The following is a 19903-nucleotide window of genomic DNA, read 5'->3' on the forward strand; positions in this document are numbered from 1 at the left end:
TTATTATTATTATTATTATTATTATTATTATATTGTTGTTGTTATTATTATTATTTTCCACCCTGTGCTTTTTCTAATGGATAATCAGGACTTTTGTAATCTCAGAGTTATCCAAGCTCCAATTCCCAAATTTTAAGAACTTTAATCGAAACTTTAAATTGAAGGTGCTGTTCGTAGACACCCAATGAAAGTCCAGCCATCATGACAAACCTTTGGGTGTTGTCTTGAGAAAATGATGCTGGTCATCACAGCTTCAGCATCTCCTGGCTTTGATGTTCAGCTCCCCCTGTTGAGCTCAGTTTCCTGGCTTTTCCTCCCCCTTGCACCCCTTTGCTGTCCTGTATGGTGATTTGGTGAGAGAAATTATTGCTGCCTACCCCACTCCTACCTCCCCACATGACATAAGCATTTCGAGTTTTATGATTACAATAAAAGTACTTTATGCTGGCTTCTCTCAAAAAAAAATGAGTGGAGGAGTGACAGGTGGAGGAATCCCATTGTAGAACAAAATATGAATTTAGTTTCTTCAGGTGAGATACTTAAAAACTCATTTGGAAACCTTTGGAAATTGCTGATTGTTCTGAGTCTATAACAAAAGTAAAATATCCAAAATGGAACCCATTACCCTTCTTGTTCTATATCATAGTTCCAATCCCATTTGTTCCTATTTTGTGGTTATCTCCATGTAAAGGGTTCTCAGGTCCAGAATCCCTTCTCATCCACCATGTCCATTTGATTATAGCTATTAACACTTGTCTATTCATTTACCTCTCTCCTGCCTTTATTTTTGCTTGCTTGTTATATAAGTATTCCCTTTCCTGTCAGTAAAGTTAATATTCTGGGCTCTGGCTTCATTCTTCCTGGGTTCCAATACTGGTTTTACCACTTAGTGTGTCAGTGAAATTTTGCTAAGAAGATACATCTTCCAAAAGAGGTTGATAATGGGACTTATGGTTTAAAGATCTGTTAATAGGGGCGCCTGCGTGGCTCAGTCAGTTAAGCGGCTGCCTTCGGCTCGGGTCATGATCCTGAGGTGCTGGGATCGAGCCCCACGTCCGGCTCCCTGCTCAGCAGAGAGCCTGCTTCTCCCTCTCCCTCTGCCTGCCACTCTGCCTACTTGTGCTCTCTCTCTATCTCTCTGTCAAAAAAAACAAAAACAAAAAACTGTTAATAGTGTAGAAAAATCTAAGTGGATTTTTCTATATCCAGGAAGAGGGGACCCATTTAACAGAAGAAGCTCATATTTTATATCCTTGAAGACATAAGCATAGTGAAGCCTTAGTTGCACTAAAGGCAAAGAAACCCTCAATAATGGGAAGAAGATGGTCTGAAAGGAAAAAAAGAAATGTCAGTGTTAGCAGTGACTTTTTCCATGAAGCCTCCAGACGTTTCTTCATTCTTATTTGAATATTTTTCTCTGAAAGTATAAATTACAACATCAATTTTTTTCTTCATTCACATATTCACATAGGACACATTCAGGACTTGCTAACCAGTGAGAATTTGTTAAAAAAAAAAAAAAGTGTATGTGTGTGTGTGTGTGTGTGTGTGCATGTGTGGCTTCCCTCACAGAAGCCTTGGGCTCCTGCTCAAATGGTATATAGTTCTACATCAGTCCTCCCCACTGCATGGCAAACTCCAGGTTTTGAGGTCGGTGGACATGAACCTGAAGAAAGGGCCAGCTGAACTTTTAACTTTCACAAGACTTGAACACATTTGTGTATCTACAATAGTAGTAACATGCATTAAGAATTCACTCAACTGTGATTCTTCCTTTCAAACACCACCCCTCCTTCATATTTGATAACAAAAATAGTGGGAAGAGAGATTTTTCTTTTTAAATGTAGTTTTAAAAATATTTACTTCAATACACACTGAGTACCAGAACAGAAGAGAGACCAGGCATTTGTTTGGAATTTTCTTGTGACAAATTGTTGCTGCCCAAAAAGACACTGTATTTCCCCAAAAACAACACAAGAGGAAATTCCCCCAGACATTTTTCAGTTGTCCCATTTCTCTTTCTACCTTTGCCTCTTTGAAAGGGGCTGAAATCATACCTAGTGAAGCTGACCTACTCTCCACACAGGGACAGCTTTCTTGGAGAACATACCATAAGAAGCCTGAGCAGGAGTGGCAGAGGCGCTGACACTTCACTTCCTATGGAGGTAATAGACGCTTAGCTTCTTGAGGGATACCCATGTCACCACTCCTTAAATGAGTTACAGAGGTATTTGGAGAAAAATCAGGACAATTTTCAGTGCAATCTGAAGTTGAGTAGATGGTCACAGATGTGCCAGCACCCTGAAGCCTAAAATAAGGACAGAGGGTCCCATAGGAGGTGATTCCGGTAAAGGAAAAGATGTGCGACCCATCAACCATGTTGTAAAATGACACATCTCCATCTTCCTGGTCCAAGAAAACTCCTATCCTTTGAGGATGCTGCCTCAGTGACAGTGACTCTGAGAAGGTGAGAACCTTGACTTCTCCTTTCTCGTATGCTATCACCCAGAAATTCTTCTCTGGACATTCTACAAACCACTTATCTCTTTTTACTGTATTTAAGCAAACACCCACAGCCCATTTAGTTTCAGGTCCGGCTTCTATCCCAATATTGACTTCTACCTCCCAGTAATGTCTCCCTGTGTTAAAGTAATTTTGGCCCAGAACACTGAAGACAGCTTCAGATTCCTCTTGTCCTTGGTATACTGAGGCATCACAGTTCTGAGGAACATTTTCCATTAAAGAAACTTGTTTTCTATTCTCAGAGATGATGAGATTGGGATGAGCACTGTCTGGATCCAGAGTAATAGCAACTGCAGGTAGAGGGGGAAAAATAGGTCATTCCGCAGTGGAGACTGGCTGGCCTTAGGAAAGATGCAAATACAGGGAAAGGAGAAAGAAGGAAAATAAGAGGGAGAGCTACAGAAGAGGAGGTAAAACAATTTATGGTTTGTCCTGTGTCCATACACAGGAGATATGTGTGTATATCATAGAAGGCCAAGGCTGGACGAGCTTGAGCAACCATTTGTTCCAGATGGGCTGAGACCATCTAGGCAAGAGCGCTGTCTGCCTGACCTGAAGATTCCCAGAGTCAGGCATTTCAGAATGGGGTCCCTCTAGCCTCCCTCTAATGTCTTCACTTTACTGCTTGCTCTTAATAATAAAGCCCTGTCAGAGTCCAATCACAGTGTATCTACTTTCATTTAAGCTTCTTTGGTATCATTTTCATTTGGTATCATTTACTACATAATTATTAAGTCACGCACTTCTCATGTACTTTTATTAGATTTCTAATGGTTGAAATCCTAGGCTCTGTAGTCAGAAAGATAGGCATTTTGATAATCACTTTATCCTTAGTAAGTGCGATCTTGGTTACTTTGCTTCTCTCATCCTCAACTTTACCTTCATAATGATATATGCAATTATGATACCTCAGCATAGGACTATTGTGAGAAATAAACAAGATAATGTGTAGAGAACTTACAACTATGTCTTGCCCATGATGAACACTTGCCAATTTTTTTTTAGCTTCCAATAGTTATAGTAACATTAATACCAGCAGTAATAGCAGCAATAGTACTAATACCAGCAGTAATTAATCTGTTTCTTCTCAAATCAAACATCTTCAATAGTTAGAATTTCTCTCATAAGAATTTGTATGTGGGGGTAGTAGAATGTGCTTTAATTTTTGGAGGATTAAATTAACTAGGAAATATTTGTGGATGCAGAGATATTCAGAGCAAAGCAGCATGCACTAGAAACTGATAATCAACTAATAATTCTGGAAAGATTCTAAGATGGTTTTCCACTTACACTGAGATACAACAAGCTCTTCTCAGTCTCAGGCCAGTGTAACAGACTTCCTTCTGACCGAACTGCTCTTGCAATGTTATTCAAATGAATCCACCATATCAATTAAGTTTCAGATTAAAAATCAGTTCCTCAGGGAAATTCCTTCAATCCACCATTTTTTTTTCTCATGGAAATCTCTTATTCCTTCATAACCTTCATTACAATCTGTACATGTACTTTTCCATGAAGTCAGAGATCAGATTGGCTTTATTTATTTGGCCTTGAATAAATAGTTCTATAAATTAATGCTGAATGAATGAATGATATCAGAAAGTAAGAAATCTGTTCACATTTCAGCATGAGACTGAGACTGAACTGAAAGCCATGAATGGAAAACCAACCAGGTTTTATTGGGAGTTTATATAAATGTAAGAGTTTCTCATTTGTAGAAGAGAGATTATGTGGGACAAAATGATAAAGTCACTCACCTGCTTTGAATTGTTCCTTTCTCCAGTCTAAAAAAAAAAATCACATGGGAAAATACATCAAGAACATGTCTTCTCAAGAAGAAGAAGGTAGCAGGAGGGGAAGAATGAAGCGGGGGAAATCGGAGGGGTAGACGAACCATGAGAGACGATGGACTCTGAAAAACAAACTGAGGGTTCTGGGGGGGGAGGGGGGTGGGAGGATGGGTTGGCCTGGTGGTGGGTATTGAGGAGGGCACGTTCTGCATGGAGCACTGGGTGTTATGCACAAACAATGAATCATGGAACACTTCATCTAAAACTAATGATGTAATGTATGGGGACTAACATAAGAATAAAAAAAAAAAAAAGCTGACTCTTAAATAAAAAAAAAAAAAAAGAACATGTCTTCTCAACTAGTGTGATGCTTTACCCTTATTCCCTTATTTGTTTGGACTCCCACAATCAAAATAAAATTTCCAGAATATAGCACATCTCTGAAAAATGCTCTGGAAGTGCCTCATGAAATCCTGGGGTGCCTGAAGTCCCAAGACAACATCAATTACTCACCAGCATATAAATTTGCTTTTTTCCAGTCTGAAATAAAACAAAGGAATTAGATTTTCCCATTCACAGGACCTTCACTCCAGAGTATTAAATTGCTGCAGCCATGTGAAATATGAAGATTTATGATAGTGCTATATTTCTGTATTCATCACTTCAATGACAATTCTGGGGTATTTTTCTTCTTTAATCTATTCTATTTCTCACATTTTCCACATTCCACTAACATATCTGTGATAAAATATTAGGTTCTGATTCTTTTGGGAGAGAAGAAGATAAACTTTGTGAGAGTGTACTGTAAAGCCTAAAATTTCATATGCTACCTGACGTCTTTGAACTTCAAAGGGCTCTAAACGCCCGTAAGCTCCCCTGCTCTCACCAGATATGCCTCCACCCAGCAGGAGAAACTCCATACTCAACTAATTTTCCTATCAGTTGAGCCAGCTGAACCCCACCTGGTCCTCAACCTCCCTGTCAGCCTGCGAAATTACTCAAACAAGCCAATCACATACTTCCACAGAAACCAGTAGCACCTCATCTTGTGGTTACTAAAAAGCTTGCCTCCCTCAGCCCCTGCTGGTTCACTCTGTTCACAAGTGCAACATGTGGTCCTGCATGGCTTGTGGTGCCCTCCTCCCCCAGGATGTGAGTATAGGTGGTTAATAAACTGCTGTCAAGCTCATATGTCCAGTGTTGGGTGCCATGTGTCTAAACATCTTACCCTATTTAGGGTGGGGAAGCCCTCCTTCACTAGCAAGGTGAACAGGAGATGATCAAAACAGAGGGATGAGATGGTTGGTCCAACTATAACATCAATATTCTCACCTTGCTGATACAACTGCTTCCTTCTGACTGAAAAGGAATAACAACCTGTGAGATGCAAAGTACATAGCTTCTAGTACATCTACCAGAACAAAGAAAAATGGAACACTTACCAAGCTCTTTCTCAAGCGATTCTAAAAAGGAAAGAAAATAACAAAACATTTTATAGAAAACAAGTCCAAGGTTTATTTTCTAGACTATGTTACCTAAGCCCAGATCCTGAATGCTACTTCCATATACCTAGATCAAGAAATTCATCCTGAGAATTACTACAACCATTTTTTCCTAACTCCATGTTTATACCAATGAATTTTCTCTCTCCATTGGACTCTATTATTATAATATTTTTCTCATAAAGGCCCTTGACTCCATGTCTTACTGGAGGTCTTGAGGTTCTAACTAAGTACACTCATGTCTCTCTGTTCCAACAGATTCCATCCATATGCACAGCTAACAAACCCATAAGTTCACAGATCCCACCCAGTCTGATTCAGTTTTACCTCTGGCTTCACTTTCCTTCTCTTTTTCCTCCTGGACTTCCTGTACTCTTTTCTTCTCCTGTCGTTCTTTCCAAGCCAAAAACACAACAGCACCCAGGAAAATCCCAAGTATGAAGAAAGTCCCAGCAAATGCTACCTTCCAAGGAGAGGTCCTAGGGAAGAAGGATTCTGATACAGAGGCCCCCAAAACCTGATTAAAAACATTACCAACCAATCCTATCCCATCCCAATTCCTAAATATCCCCTCCTCACACCTATCCTGTCCCCCAAATGAGCAACACTGACCTGGGATAGAAATGGTTTCCACCTGCTCTTGTCCAAAGAAGGGGTTCTTCATGGAGCAGGACACTTTTGTCTTTGAAGTGTCTCTCACAATGAGGGATGCCTCTATTTGAAACAACCCATCATCATCTTGGGTCTCATCCTCAGAGAGAGATGGTATCTTCTCTCCCCTTGCATCTGTCCATTTTACCTCAGGCTGGGGAAACCACCCCTTGCCTGTGCATGTCAGCCTTATTCCTTTATCTTCTGGACCCACCATGAAAATACGAGGACCAGAACCCAGACCTGGAAAGGAGAAAGTCATTCATTTGAGACCTGGACGACTTTGATCCAGAGTCCCTAATTTTACAGTGTGGGGATATGGACAAAGCACCATCATTCTTGGCGGGAAGAGAGGGTTTCTTTTCTTCTCTCATGAGATAAATGGGTAACTGTGGCTAAATCTCAAGAGATTTGAAGGTGATACTAGACTCCATACTGATGCCTACCACATCTGCTCTACACTTTTGCAGATCTGCATATCTGCAATTGGCCATAAAAGGAAAAGGGCAGAGTAAATTTTACCAATGTTAAGTTCTTTCAGGAAAACACCAATATTTATATATCTGTCCTATATCTATCTATTCCACATATTGAAGTTATAAGGAAGACTACCTTTCTGTGATTAAATTGAGTCTTCTTGTAGTCACTTCCTTAAACAATCTCATTTTGCATGTTTTCCAAATTTTTTTTCTTCCCCTGAGTAGAGAATAGCTAAAAGATGAAGGTAGCCAGGTGAAGTTATTCCATGAAGGAGTTGATCTTTTTTTTTTTTTTTAACTTTTCCACTCTCATTTATTTCTTTTCTCTCCACCACCTCTCCTCTTCAATTTTGCACAGGCTGGGTCTACTAGTGGATCCATATCACCAGCACCCATATTAAAACATTACATTACTAGAATGCTAGAAGAATCCATTGTCTCTTTGAGAATAATGGCTATCCTGGCTTCTAAGGCTATATATTATTTTGTCCTTTTAAAACTTAATATCTCATGGTATGGATCCTCTTAGGTCCAGCTCAGTCCTACTCTGATTCCTCAGATATAGAAAATATATTAGAAATCTCAGAGATCTTGTCTTTTTTTGGCTAAAAATTATAATGCCGCTAATAATTTTTACTATCAGATCCTGACCTGCTTGGGAGGGACACACTTGTAAAAAACAGAAAGCAATCTGAAAGACAATCTTCAGAATTGCTGGAGGGAGCTGCCAACTCTCTTGAACAAAGGAAATTAATAGAAGTGAGTGAAACTGGTCAAAAGCAAAACAGACTCTTAATTATAGAGAACAAACTGATAGTTACCAGAGGGTTGTGTGTGCTGGGGGGGATGGGTGAAATAGATGAAGGAGATTACCATGATGCACACTGAATAATGTATAGAATTATTGAATCTATATTGTTGAATCACTATATATTGTACACCTGAAACTAATATAACACTGTATGTTAACTATCTTGAATTAAGATTAAAAAAACAATAAAAAAGGAGGTTAAGAGGAAATAGGAAAAAAAAAGATATCAAAGAGGAAAAAAAAAAGAAACTGGTCATGAGCAAAATGCAACAGTCAAGGCCTAGGAAGCAAATACTAATAGACAAAAATAGATCTTGTATCTCCTGGAAGAATATAACAAATGAAGCTCCAAGGTGAAATAAGCAAAAACTATACCTATGTTGAGAAAGAGGAACAGGGCACCTGGGTGGCTCAGTCAGTATCTGCCTTCAGCTCAGGTCATAATCCCAGGTTCCTGTGATCAAGTCTCGCATCATGCTCCTTGCTCAGTGGGGAGTCTGCTTCTCCCTCTGCCTGCTGCTTCCCCTGCTTGTGCTCTCTCTCTCTCTCTGACAAATGAACAAATAATTATTTAAAAAAGAGAGAGAGAAGAACAGAAAGAGATGCTCCTGAGCATAGAAGCAGCTGTACTAGGCAAAGTTTAACTGAATGGTAGATAAGTGTAGATATATAGATTATATATCTATTATATATATATATAGATATATATCTATCACTATTATATATTCTAAAGGTTGGACTTTATATACATCAGTCAATGAATGGATATGGGAAAAGTACTGAAAAAAATGACGTGACTTATGTGAGGTTATGTCTGGAACTGTGAAAAACTATGACTTCCTACTAGGAAGATACTAGAGTGCGATCTCAGTAACATGGTTCAGGAGAGTTTGTCACTCTTTCCTTCAAGACCTAATCGATTTGGATTCTTTTTAATAAAGTTATACATAAAGAAGATGGATAAAGGTTGGGAGGGAGGAGCAAGATGGCAGAGGAGTAGGAGGCCTAAATTTCGTCGGATTCCAGCAATTCAACTAGATAGGGATCAAACCATTCTGAACACCTACGAGCTAAGGAGGTGATCAAAGAAAAGAATAGCAGCAACTCTCTGAACAGAAAAGTGACCACCTTCTGGAAGGTAAGACTGTGGAGAAGTGAATCCCAGGCGATATTCCGGAGGATAGACGGCAGGGGAGGGGGCCTTGGTCAGCCGCTTCTGGCAAGTGAGAGAGCTGAGGAGCACAAAATCAGACTTTTAGAAGTCTGCTCCGCTGAGGGATGTCTCTCCAGTGGCTAAGCGGGGGATGGAACCCTCGCAGGACAGTGTGGTCTCAGGACCCTCGGGGTCACAGAAAGACCGGGGGGTGCCTGAGTGTGGCAGAGCTCCCAGGTATCAGAGCGGAGAAGCCGGCTGCAGAGACGGAGCTGAGGCCCAGGCTCTCAGCTCCGGGTTGCCATAAACCGTGATCTGTGGCACAGTCAGGCCACTGCTCCTCCAGCAGGGACCCAACAAGAGGCAGATCTGGGGCGACTCCCCTTCCTCCAGATGAGTGGTGTGGGAGCACACCGCAGGGATCTGCTGGGTTTGGAAACTCCACACGGGGTTGTGTACCAGAGATAGAAATGCTCGGTCACAGGCCAGGTGAGCACGGAGTGCGGCTGGAGACTGGGGAGATGAGAGTGACTGACTGCTTTTCTCTGGGGGCTCACTGAGGAGTGGGGCCCCGAGTTCTCGGCTCCTCCCAGGAGGAGATTGGGAGGCCACCATTTCACTCTCATCCTCAAAGGCTGAAGGGAAAACTTGCAGGGAACAAAAGCTAGGGAGAGCAAACCCGAGCAGATTACTTAGCCCGGACCGGCAAGGGTGGGGCAATTCTGCCTTCAGCAAAGACATTTGGGAACCATGGCAACAGGCTCCTCCTCCAGAAAGTCAGCAAGAACAGCCAGCCAAGAACAAGGTTACCCATCAATGAGAATGGCAGAACTCCAGCGCTAGGGGAATACAGCACATAGAATTCATGGCTTTTTTACCATGATTATTCAGTCTTTCAAAGTAAATTTTTTTTTACTTTCTTTTTTTTTAATTTTTCTTTTTCCCTTTTTCAACCAACATCTTATCAATCCCTTTTTTAAAAAATCTTTTTTATTTTTCATTTTTAGAGTCATATTCTATCCCTTCATAGTAGTTACCCTTCATAGTAGTTACCCTTATATATATATATATATATATATATATGATGTCCTCTTTTTAAAATTTTGGGATACAGTTTCTTATAACAGACCAAAATATACCCTAAATCTTTAGTGTATGGCTTTGTTCTAGTCTCCTGCCTGATCACATTCTCTCCCCCCCTTTTTTTTTAAATCCTCTTCTTTCTTTTTTCAACCAACACTTTATCTTATCAATTCCTTTTATAAAATCTTTTATAGTTTTAACCTTTACAATCATATTCCATCCTTTCATCGTATTAACCCTTATTTTTGTACATATATAAGTTTTTCTTTCTTTAAAATTTTGAGAGGCACTTTCTTCTAACAGACCAAAATACACCCAAAATCTAGTGTGTGGCACTGATCTATGCACCAGCCTGATCATATTTGATCATATTCTGTTTTTTCCTTTTGTTTGTTTGTTTTTGTTTGTTTTTATCTTTTTCTTTTTCTTTTTTTTTTTCTTTTTTCTTCCTTTCCCTTTCTTTCCCCCCAGTTTCAGGTCTCTTCTGATTTGTTTAGTGTCTATTTTCTGGGGAAATTGTTACCCTGTTAGCATTTTGTTCTCTCATTCATCTATTCTCCTCTGGACAAAATGACATGATGGAAAAAAATCACCTCAAAAAAAAAAGAACAAAAGGCAGTACCAACTGCCAGGGACCATATCAATACAGACATTAGTAATATGTCAGAACTAGAGTTCAGAATGATGATTTTAAAGATGCTAGCTGGGCTTGAAAAAAGCATGGAAGTTATTAGAGAAACCCTTTCTGGAGAAATAAAAGAACTAAAACCTAATCAAGTCGAAATCAAAAAGGCTATTAAAGAGGTGCAATAAAAAATGGAGGCTCTAACTACTAGGATAAATGAGGCAGAAGAGAGAATTAGTGACATATAAGAACAAATGATGGAAAATAAAGAAGCTGAAAAAAAGAGAGATAAACAACTACTGGATCACGAGGGGAGAATTCGAGAGATAAGTGATACCATAAGATGAAACAATATTAGAAAAACTGGGATCCCAGAAGAGGAAGAAAGAGAGAGAGGGGCAGAAGATATAATGGAGCAAATTATAGCAGAGAACTTCCCTAATTTGGGGAAGGAAACAGGCATCAAAATCCAGGAGGCACAGAGAACCCCCCTCAAAATCAATAACAATAGGTAAACACCCTGACATCTAATAGTAAAACTTAAAAGTCTCAGAGACAAAGAGAAAATCCTGAAAGCAGCTTGGGAGAAGAGATCTGTAACCTACAATGGTAGAAACATCAGATTGGCAACAGACCTATCCACAGAGACCTGGCGGGCCAGAAAAGACTGGCATGATATATTTAGAGCACTAAATGAGAAAAATATGCAGCCAAGAATACTATATCCAGCTGGGCTGTCATTGAAAATTGAAGGAGAGATAAAAAGCTTCCAGGACAAACAAAAACTAAAGGAATTTGCAAACACAACACCAGCCCTACAAGAAATCTTGAAAGGGGTCCTCTAAGCAAAGAGAGAGCCTAAAAGTAACATAGACCAGAAAGGAACACAGACAATATACAGTAACAGTCACCTTACAGGCAATACAATGGCAATAAATTCATATCTTTCAATTTAGTTTTGTGTATGGTGTGAGAAAGTGGTCCAGTTTCATTCTTCTGCATGTTGCTGTCCAGTTTTCCCAACACAATTTGTTGAAGAGACTGTCTTTTTTTTCATTGGCTATTCTTTCCTGCTTTCTTGAAGATTGGTTGACCATATAGTTGTGGGTCCATTTCTGGGTTTTCTATTCTGTTCCATTGATCTATGTGTCTATTTTAAAACCAGTACTATACTGTCTTGATGACTACAGCTTTGTAATAGAGCTTGAAGTCCAGGATAGTGATGCCTTCAGTTTTGTTTTGTTTTCATAATTTATTATTATTATTATTATTATGTTCAGTTAGTCAACATATAGTACATCATTAGTTTTTGATGTAGTGTTCAACGATTCATTAGTTGAGTATAACATCCAGTGCTCATTACCACATGTGCCCTCCTTAATACCCATCACCCGGTTACCCCATCCTCCCCCTAACCTCCCCTCTGTAACCCTGTTTGTTTCCTGGAGTCCTGAGTCTCTCATGGTTCATCTCCCCCTCTGATTTCTTCCCATTCAGTTTTCCCTCCCTTCCCCTGTGGTCCTCCATGCTATTCCTTATGTTCCACATATGAGTGAAACCATATGATAATTGTCTTTCTCTGCTTGACTTATTTTACTTAGGATAATCCTCTCCCATTCCATCCATGTCAATGCAAATGGTAAGTATTCATCCTTTCTGATGGCTGAGTAATATTCCACTGTATATATGAACCACATCTTCTTCACCCATGCATCTGTTGAAGGACATCTCGGCTCCTTCCACAGTTTGGCTACTTTGGCCTTTGTGCTATGAACATTGGGGTGCAGGTGCCCCTTCTTTTCACTACATCTGTATCTTTGGGGTAAATACCTAGTAGTGCAATCCCTAGGTCATAGGGTAGCTCTATTTTTAACGTCTTGAGGAACCTTCATACTGTTTTCCAGAGTGGCTGTACCAGTTTACATTCCCACCAACAGTGTAAGAGGGTTCCCTTCTCTCCACATCTCCAACATTTGTTGTTTCTTGTCTTGTTAATTTTTGCCATCCTAACTGGTGTAAGGTGGTATCTCATTGTGATTTTGATTCGTATTTCCCTATGGCTAGTGATGTTGAACATTTTTTCATGTGTCCGTTAGCCATTTGTATGTCTTCTTTTGAGAAGTGTCTGTTCATGTCTTCTGCCCATTTATTGACTGGATTATTTGTTTTTTGGGTATTGAGTTTGAGAAGTTCTTTATAGATCTTGGATACCAGCCCTTTATCTGTAATGTCATTTGCAAATATCTTTGCAATGGGAATTCCATGGGTTGCCTCTTAGTTTTGATGACTGTTTCCTTTGCTGTGCAGAAGCTTTTTATCTTGATGAAGTCCCAAAAGTTCATTTTTGCTTTTGTTTCCCTTGCCTTTAGAGATGTGTCCTGAAAGAAGTTGCTGTGGCTGATCTCAAAGAGCTTACTGCCTATAGTCTCCTCTAGGATTTTGATGGATTCCCATCTCACATTGAGGCCTTTCATCCACTTTTGAGTTTATTTTTGTGTGTGGTATAAGAGAATGGTCCAGTTTCATTCTTCTGCATGTGGCTGTCTGATTTTCCCAGCACCATTTATTGAAGAGACTGTCTTTTTTCCATTGGACATTCTTTCCTGCTTTGTCGAAGATTAGTTGACCATAGAGTTGAGGGTCCATTTCTGGGGTGTCTATTCTGTTCCATTGATCTTTGTGCCTGTTTTTGTGCCAATACCAAGATGTCTTGATGATCACAGTTTTGTAATATAGCTTGAAGTCAGGCATTGTGATGCCCCCAGCTTTGGCTTTCTTTTTCAACATTCCCCTGGCTATTCAGGTTTTTTTCTGGTTCCATACAAATTTTAGGATTATTTGTTCCAGTCTGTGAGAAATGTCGATGGTATTTTGATGGGGATGGCATTGAAAGTGTAGATTGCTCTGGGCAGCATAGACATTTTCACAATGTTTATTCTTTCAATCCATGAGAATGGAAAGTTTTTCCATCTCTTTGTGTCTTCCTCAATTTCTTTCATAAGTATTCTGTAGTTTCTAGAGTATAGATCCTTTACCTCTTTGGTTAGGTTTATTCCTAGGTATCTTATGGTTTCTGGTGCTATTGTAAATGGAATTGATCCTTAATTTCTCTTTCTTCAGTTACACTGTTAGTGTATAGAAATGCCACTGATTTCTGTGCATTGATTTTGTATCCTGCCACATTGCTGAATTGCTGTATGAGTTCTAGTAATTTGTGGGTGGAGTCTTTTGGGTTTTCCACATAAAGTATCATGTCATCTGTGAAGAGAGAGAGTTTGACTTCTTCTTTGTCAATATGAATACCTTTTATTTTTTTTGTTATCTGATTGCTGAGGCTAGGACTTCTAGTACTATGTTGAACAATAATGGTGAGTGGACATCCCTGTGCTGTTCCTGATCTTAAAGGAAAACTCTCAGTTTTTCCCCATTGAGAATGATATTCACTGTGGGCTTTTCATAGATGGTTTTTATGATATTGAGGTATATTCCCTCTGTCCTATACTTTGAAGAGTTTTAATCAGGACAGGATGCTGTATTTTGTCAAATGATTTTTCTGCATCAATTGGGAGAATCATATGGTTCTTGTCTTTTCTTTTATTAATGTGCTCTATCACATTAAATCAATCAATTCAGATTGATTTCTGAATTGAAGCACCCCCGCAACCCAGGAATAAATCCCACTTGGTCGTGGTGAATAATCATTTTTATGTACTGTTGGATCTGATTGGCTAGTATCTTGGTGAGAATTTTTGCATCCATGTTCATCAGGGATATTGGTCTGTACTCCTTTTTAGTGGGTTCTTTGTCTGGTTTTGGGATCAGTGTAATGTGGCCTCATACAATGAGTTTGGAAGTTTTTCTTCTATTTCTATTTTTGGAAAAGTTTCAGAAGAATAGATACTAATTCTTTAAATGTTTGGTAGAATTCTCCTGGGAAGCCATCCAGCCCAAGACTTTTGTTTGTTGGGAGATTTTATATTACTGACTCAATTTCTTTGCTGGTTGTTTGTTCAAATTTTCTATTTCATCCTGTTTCAGTTTTGGTAGTTTGTAAGTTTCTAGGAAGTTGTCCAATTCTTCCAGATTGCCCATTTAGTTGGCATATAATTTTTCATAGTATTCTCTAATATTTCTTTGGTGTTGGTTGTGATCTCTCCTCTTTCATTCATGACTTTATCTCTTTGGATCCTTTCTCTTTTCTTTTTGATAAGTCTGGATAGAGGTTTATCAATTTTATTAAGTCTTTTGAAGAAGCAGCTCTTAGGTTCATTTATCTGTTCTATTCTTTTTTTTCTTTTTGTTTGTGTATATCATTTATTTCTGCTGTAATCTTTATTATTTCCCTTCTTCATCTGGCTTTAGGCTTTATTGCTATTCCTTTTCTAGCTCCTCTAGGTGTAAAGTTAGATTTTGTATTTGAGAGTTTTTTGCTTCTTGAGGTAGTCCTGTATTGCAATATACCTCCCTCTTAGGACTACCTTTGCTGCATCCCAAAGGATTTGGACTTCCATGCTTTCCTTTCGTTTACTTCCATTTATTTTTTTTTAATTCTCCTGTAATTTTCTGATTAACATATTCATTCTTTCTCAGGCTGTTCTTTAATCTCCATGTAGTTGAGGTCTTTCTAAATTTTTTCTTGTGGTGACTTCCAGTTTCATAGTGTTGTGGTCTGAAAATATGCATGGCATGATCTTGATCTTTTTGTACTTGTTGAGGGCTAATTTGTGACCCAGTATGTGATCTATTCAGGAGGATGTTCCATGTACACTCGAGAAGAATGTATATTCTGCTGTTTTAGGATGACATGTTCTGAATACATCTGTTGAGTCCATCTGTCCAGTATGTCATTCAAATTCAAAGTCATTGTTTCCTTATGGATATTCTGCTTAAATGATCTTTCCATTCCTGTAAATGGAGGTGTTAAAGTCCCCTCCTATTATTGTATTATTATCAATGAGTTTCTTTATGTTTGTTATTAATGGATTTATATATTTGGGTGCTCCCAAGCAGGGACATAAATATTTACAATTGTTAGATCTTCTTGTTGGATAGCCTCTGTTATGATATAATGCCCTTCTTCATCTCTTGTTACAGTCTTTGTTTTAAAATCTAGTTTGCCTGATATAAGTATGGCTACTCAGGCTTTCTTTTAATGTCCATTAGTCTGGTAGATGGTTCTCCATCCCCTCACTTTCAATCTGGGGGTGTCTTTAGGTCTAAAATGAGTCTCATGTAAGCAGCATGTAGATGGATCTTGTTTTTTTTAATCCATTCTGATACCCTATGTATTTTGATTGGCACACTTAGTCCATTTATATTCAGAGTGATTATTGAAAGATGTGAATTTAGTGTCATTGTGTAACCTGTAGAATTAATGTTTCTAGTGTTGTTGTCTGGTCCTTTCTATTCTTTGTTGCTTTTTTTTTTTTTCTCCAGAGCCCCCCCTTAAAATTTCTTGCAAGTCTTATTTAGTGGTCATGAACTCCTTTAGTTTTTGTTTCTCTGGAAAACTCTTTATCTCTCCTATTCTGAATGACAGCCTTGCTAGATAAAGAAATCTTGGTTGCGGTGGGGGGCAGAGCAAGATGGCGGAGGAGTAGGAGACCTGGATTTTGTCTCCTCTCAGGAATTCAGCTGGATAGGGATCAAACCATTCTGAACACCTACAAACTCAACAGGAGATTGAAGAAAAGAATAGCAACAACTCTTCATCAGAAAAGCGACCACTTTCTGGAAGGTAGGAAGTGCGGAGAAGTGAATCCGAAGCGATATTTGGGAGGATAGATGGCGGGGGAGGGGTCTCCGTCGGCTGCTTCTGGCAACTGATAGAACCACGGAGCACAAAATCGGAACTTTTAAAAGTCTGCTCCGCTGAGGGACGTCACTCTGGTGGCTAAGCGGGGGGTGGAACCCTCCGGGACAGTGTGGTCTCAGGACCCTTGGGGTCACAGAAAGACCAGGGGTGCCTGAGTGTGGCAGAGCTCCCAGGTAACAGAGCAGGGAAGCCGGCTGCAGAGGCAGAGCCCAGGCGCGGGCTCTCAGCTTGGGGTTGCCATAAACCGTGATCCGTGGCACAGTCTGGCCACTGCTCCTCCAGCAGGGACCCAACAAGCGGCAGATCCGGGGAGACTCACCTTCCTCCCCCGGGAGGAGCCACGCGGGAGTGCACGGCAGGGATCTGCTGGGTTTGGAGACTCCACCCAGGGTCGGGTGCCAGAGATAGAAACGCGCGGTCACAGGCCGGGTGAGCACGGAGTGCAGCCAGAGACTGGGGAGACAGGAGTGACTGACGGCTTTTCTCTGGGGGCTCACTGAGGAGCGGGGCCCTGAGTTCTCGGCTCCTCTGGGGCAGAGATTGGGAGGCCACCATTTTCAGTCTCCACCTCCAAAGCTGTACAGAAAGCTCGCAGGGAACAAAAGCCCCAGAGAGCAAACCCGAGCAGATTACATAGCCGGGAGGGGGCAAGGGTGGGCCAATTCCACCTCCAGCAAAGACATTTGGAAACCATGGCAACAGGCCCCTCCCCAGAAGATCAGTGAGAACAGCCAGCCAAGACCAAGTTTACCGATCAATGAGAATGGCAGAACTCCAGCGCTAGGGGAATACTGCACATAGAATTCATGGCTTTTTTTACCATGCTTCCTTAGTCTTTCAAAGTTAACTTTTTTTTTAACTGTCTTTTTTCCTTTTTTTTTTTGAATTTTACTTTTTCCCTTTTTCAACCAACATCTTATCAATCCCTTTTTTTAAAAAAACATTTTTATTTTTCATTTTTAGAGTCATATTCTATCCCTTCATAGTAGTTACCTGTATTTTTTCATATATATATAAGTTGTTCTCTCTTTAAAATTTTGAGATAGTTTCTTCTAACAGATTAAAATATACCCTAAATCTCTAGTATATGGTGTTTTCTATTCCCCTGCCTGATCACATTCTCTCCCTTTTTTTTTCTTTTTTCTTTTTTTAATCCTCTTCTTTCTTTTTTCAAACAACTTCTTATCAATTCCTTTTATAAAATTTTTTATAATTTCCATCTTTACAGTCATATTCCATCCCTTCATCATATCAACCCTTATTTTTGTACATATATAAGTTTTTCTTTCTTTAAAATTTCGGGAGGCACTTTCTCCTAAAAGACCAAAATACCCCCCAAATCTAGTGTGTGGCACTGATCTATATACCAGCCTGATCATATTTGATCACATTCTGGTTTTTTTGTTGTTGTTGTTTTGTTTTGTTTGTTTTTGTTTTTATCTTTATCTTTATCTTTTTCTTTTTTCTCTCTTTCCGTTTCTTTTTCCACTGCTTCAGGTCTTTTCTGATTTGTTTAGAGTATATTTTCTGGGGACGTTGTTACTCTGCTAGCATTTTGTTCTCTCATTAATCTATTCTCCTCTACACAAAATGACAAGACGGAAAAATCACCTCAACAAAAAGAACAAGAGGTAGTACCGACTGCCAGGGACCTACTCAATACAGACATTAGTACGATGTCAGATCTAGAGTTCAGAATCATCACTTTAAAGATATTAGCTGGGCTTGAAAAAAGCATGGGAGTTATTAGAGAAACCCTTTCTGGAGAAGTAAAAGAGCTAAAATCTAACCAAGTAGAAATCAAAAAGGCTATTAATGAGGTGCAATCAAAAATGGGGGCGTTAACTGCTAGGATAAATGAGGCAGAAGAGAGAATCAGTAATATAGAAGACCAAATGATGGAAAATAAAGAAGCTGAGAAAAAAAAAAACAACTACTGGATCACGAGGGGAGAATTCGAGAGATAAGCGATACCATAAGACAAAACAACATTAGAATAATTGGGATCCCAGAAGAAGAAGAAAGAGAGAGAGGGGCAGAAGGTATAATGGAGCAAATTATAGCAGAGAACTTCCCTAATTTGGGGAAGGAAACAGGCATCAAAATCCAGGAGGCACAGAGAACCCCCCTCAAAATCAATAAAAATAGGTCAACACCCTGACATCTAATAGTAAAACTTATGAGTCTCATAGACAAAGAGAAAATCCTGAAGGCAGCTCGGGAGAAGAGATATGTAACCTACAATGGTAGAAACATTAGATTGGCAACAGACCTATCCACAGAGACCTGGCAGGCCAGAAAGGACTGGCAGGATATATTCAGAGTACTAAATGAGAAAAATATGGAGCCAAGAATACTATATCCAGCTGGGCTGTCATTGAAAATTGAAGGAGAGATAAAAAGCTTCCAGGACAAACAAAAACTAAAGGAATTTGCAAACACAACACCAGCCCTACAAGAAATCTTGAAAGGGGTCCTCTAAGCAAAGAGAGAGCCTAAAAGTAACTACAGACCAGAAACGAACACAGACAATATACAGTAACAGTCACCTTACAGGCAATACACTGGCATTAAGTCCTATCTTTCAATAGTTACCCTGAGTGTAAATGGGCTAAATGCCCCAATCAAAAGACACAGGCTATCAGATTCTATAAAAAACAAGACCCATCAATATGCTGTCTGCAAGAGACTCATTTTAGACCCAAAGACAGCCCCAGATTGAAAGTGAGGGGGTGGAAAACCATTTACCATGCTAATGGACACTAAAAGAAAGCTGGGTGGCAATCCTTATATCAGACAAATTCGATTTTAAACCAAAGACTGTAATAAGAGATGAGGAAGGACATTATATCCTACTTAAAGGGTATATCCAACAAGAAGATCTAACAATTGTAAATATCTATGCCCCTAACATGGGAGCAGCCAATTATATAAGGCAATTAAAACAAAAGCAAAGAAACACATCGACAACAATACAATAATAGTGGGGGACTTTAACACCCCCCTCACTGAAATGGACAGATCATCTAAGCAAAAGATCAACAAGGAAATAAAGACTTTAAATGACACACTGGACCAAATGGACTTCACAGATATATTCAGAACATTCCATCCCAAAGCAACAGAATACACATTCTTCTCTAGTGCCCATGGAACATTCTCCAGAATCGATCACATCCTAGGTCATAAATCAGGTCTCAACCGGTACCAAAAGAGTGGGATCATTCCCTGCCTATTTTCAGACCACAATGCTTTGAAACTAGAACTCAATCACAAGAGGAAAGTTGGAAAGAACTCAAATACATGGAGGCTAAAGAGCATCCTACTAAAGAATGAATGGGTCAACCAGGAAAATAAGAAGAATTAAAAAAATACATGGAAACCAATGAAAATAAAAATACAAGTATTCAAAATCTTTGGGATGCAGCAAAGGCAGTCCTAAGAGGAAAGTATATAGCAATACAAGCCTTT

At 39.5% G+C, this 19903-nt stretch overlaps 1 protein-coding gene across 1 annotated transcript in view; it reads right to left on the reverse strand.

The window, feature by feature from the left end:
* Window positions 1-2157: 2157 nt before the first annotated feature.
* LOC110586898 (butyrophilin subfamily 1 member A1-like) overlaps window positions 2158-19903 on the reverse strand; it is a 28720-nt gene continuing 10974 nt past the window's right edge. Inside the window, exons 3-9 of the mRNA XM_021697204.2 lie at window positions 6428-6709; window positions 6143-6310; window positions 5756-5776; window positions 5646-5672; window positions 4827-4853; window positions 4281-4307; window positions 2158-2813 (exon numbers count right to left, since the gene is read on the reverse strand). Coding sequence (XP_021552879.2) covers window positions 2158-2813; window positions 4281-4307; window positions 4827-4853; window positions 5646-5672; window positions 5756-5776; window positions 6143-6310; window positions 6428-6709 — 1208 coding nt within the window. The remainder of the gene's footprint in view (window positions 2814-4280; window positions 4308-4826; window positions 4854-5645; window positions 5673-5755; window positions 5777-6142; window positions 6311-6427; window positions 6710-19903) is intronic.

This window comes from Neomonachus schauinslandi, chromosome 8 (genome assembly GCF_002201575.2).
Source record: "Neomonachus schauinslandi chromosome 8, ASM220157v2, whole genome shotgun sequence".
In the NCBI taxonomy this organism is placed as follows: domain Eukaryota; kingdom Metazoa; phylum Chordata; class Mammalia; order Carnivora; family Phocidae; genus Neomonachus; species Neomonachus schauinslandi.